This window comes from Lipotes vexillifer, unplaced genomic scaffold (genome assembly GCF_000442215.2).
Source record: "Lipotes vexillifer unplaced genomic scaffold, Lipotes_vexillifer_v1.1 C26827439, whole genome shotgun sequence".
In the NCBI taxonomy this organism is placed as follows: Eukaryota; Metazoa; Chordata; class Mammalia; order Artiodactyla; family Lipotidae; genus Lipotes; species Lipotes vexillifer.
This window is the reverse complement of record NW_006775028.1, coordinates 1-1857: the sequence shown is the minus strand read 5'-3', so window position 1 is coordinate 1857 and position 1857 is coordinate 1. Positions and strand designations below refer to the sequence as shown.

The following is a 1857-nucleotide window of genomic DNA, read 5'->3' as shown; positions in this document are numbered from 1 at the left end:
CGCGGGCCTCTCACCGCTGTGGCCTCTCCCACTGTGGAGCACAGGCTCCGGATGTGCAGGCCCAGTGGCCATGGCTCATGGGCCCAGCCGTTCCGCGGTACATGGGATCCTCCCAGACCAGGGCACGAACCCGTGTCCCCTGCATCGGTAGGCGGACTCTCGACCAATGCGCCACCAGGGAAGCCCAAGGGGTGGCTTTTTTATGCCAATTAACCCCATGCAAAGTCAGGACCACAAGGCCCCCTGTGAGACTGAGGCTGGTGGCTGCTGAATCCAATAGCAAGTGAGCTAATCTCAACAGATCCTCTCAAAGTCCTCCCCCAAGTCACTTAAGAAGCACAGTGAGGTAATACATGTGGCCAATACACGTTGTCTTTATCAATATTAAAATGAGTGTAGGTAATCTTTCATTCCACTAGGATTATCCATGTAGCAACCCTATAAGCCTGATACTCCAGAAAATTTAAGGTTACTCCAAAGTCTTCTCTGCTACTCTGATCTCTGGGGGAAGATAAACCATGGGGAAAATGCACATTCCCTTCCGGCAGCACTTTGTCCACCTCATATGACACATTTACTAAGTTGCTCTGTGATTATTTATTGACAGGTCTCTAACCCCCACCAGACTCTGAATGCCTTGAGGGCAGAGATGGGGTGTATCCCTGTGTCCCAGGCACTGAACAGTGGTCCTGGAACATGGTAGGTGCCGAACAACTATTCTGCCCTAGGACTGAGAGGGGGCTACTTTGCCGACCAGCTTCCTCAGGGCTGCCTTCATGTCCTTGTTCCTTAGGCTGTAGGTAAAGGGATTCAGCATGGGGATGACCATCCCACACATCAGAGCAGCCGCCTTGTCCTTCTGGGAGGAGCGGGAGATGCAGGCTGCAGGTACACAGCGAAGATGGTGTCATAGTATAGTGACACCACGGTGAGGTGTGAGCTGCAAGTGGAGAAGTCTTTCCATTTGACCTGAGCAGAAAGGATCTTGAAGACTGCTTGGAAAATGGCAGTATAAGAGAAGAGGATGCACGCGAGGGAGCTGATGCCCAAGATGATGCCGAAAGGCAAGATCACCGGCTCGTCGGTGTGTGTGTCTGAGCCGGAGAGCTTCGGCTGCGGTATGAGGTCGCAGAAGTGGGGGATTACAGAAGGTCAGTTGAGCCGTGAGGCAGGTGTGCACAAGGGACTGGAGGTTGGTGATCAGCCACGGCTCCCCCACCAGCAGCCCACACACACGGGGGCTCGTGATGGCCAAGTAGCACAGAGGGTGGACAATGGCCATGAACCTATCAATGACCATCATGGCCAGGAGGAAGCTGTCTATAGTCCCGAACAGGTGGAAGGCATACACCTGGGCAAGGCATACAAAGGAACGGCTTAGCTCTGAGTCCAGAGGTTCACCAGCATCTTGGGGACGGTGGTGCAAGACAAGAAGACGTCGACCAGGGACAGGTTGGAGAGGAAGAAGTATGTGGGTGTGTGGAGGGGGGTGTCTGTGATGTTGGCCAGGATGATGAGCAGGTTTCCAAAGACGGTGACCAGGTACATGAGAGGAGCAGCCCAGAGGAAGATCTGATGCTCTGACTTTTCCGAGAGTCCCAGGAGGAGGAATTCTGAGACTGCTGTTCAGTTTTCTGGTTCCATGGACAGTCTGTGTCTACTGTGAAAGATAAAATGGGAGAGGGAAGCGACATAAAGCTGGGAGCAGAGATGGAGTTCCAGTCTCACCTCCCTACAGACCCGCAGGTTCTGTGAAAACCCATGGAATCCTTACAGCTCACGTCTGTGGATTTCTGTTTCCCCACACAGAACCATCCATGTCCTTCCTCCTCCCTCCCTCCCTCCCTCCTTCCCTTC

At 53.5% G+C, this 1857-nt stretch overlaps 1 protein-coding gene across 1 annotated transcript; it reads right to left on the bottom strand.

The window, feature by feature from the left end:
• Positions 1–577: 577 nt before the first annotated feature.
• On the bottom strand, positions 578–1644 carry LOC103071810 (olfactory receptor 1I1-like). The gene is given in 6 exon segments (XM_082930860.1): positions 578–645; positions 648–732; positions 734–870; positions 873–1144; positions 1146–1365; positions 1368–1644. Coding segments are annotated over 6 exon segments (1059 nt in total).
• Positions 1645–1857: the final 213 nt, after the last annotated feature.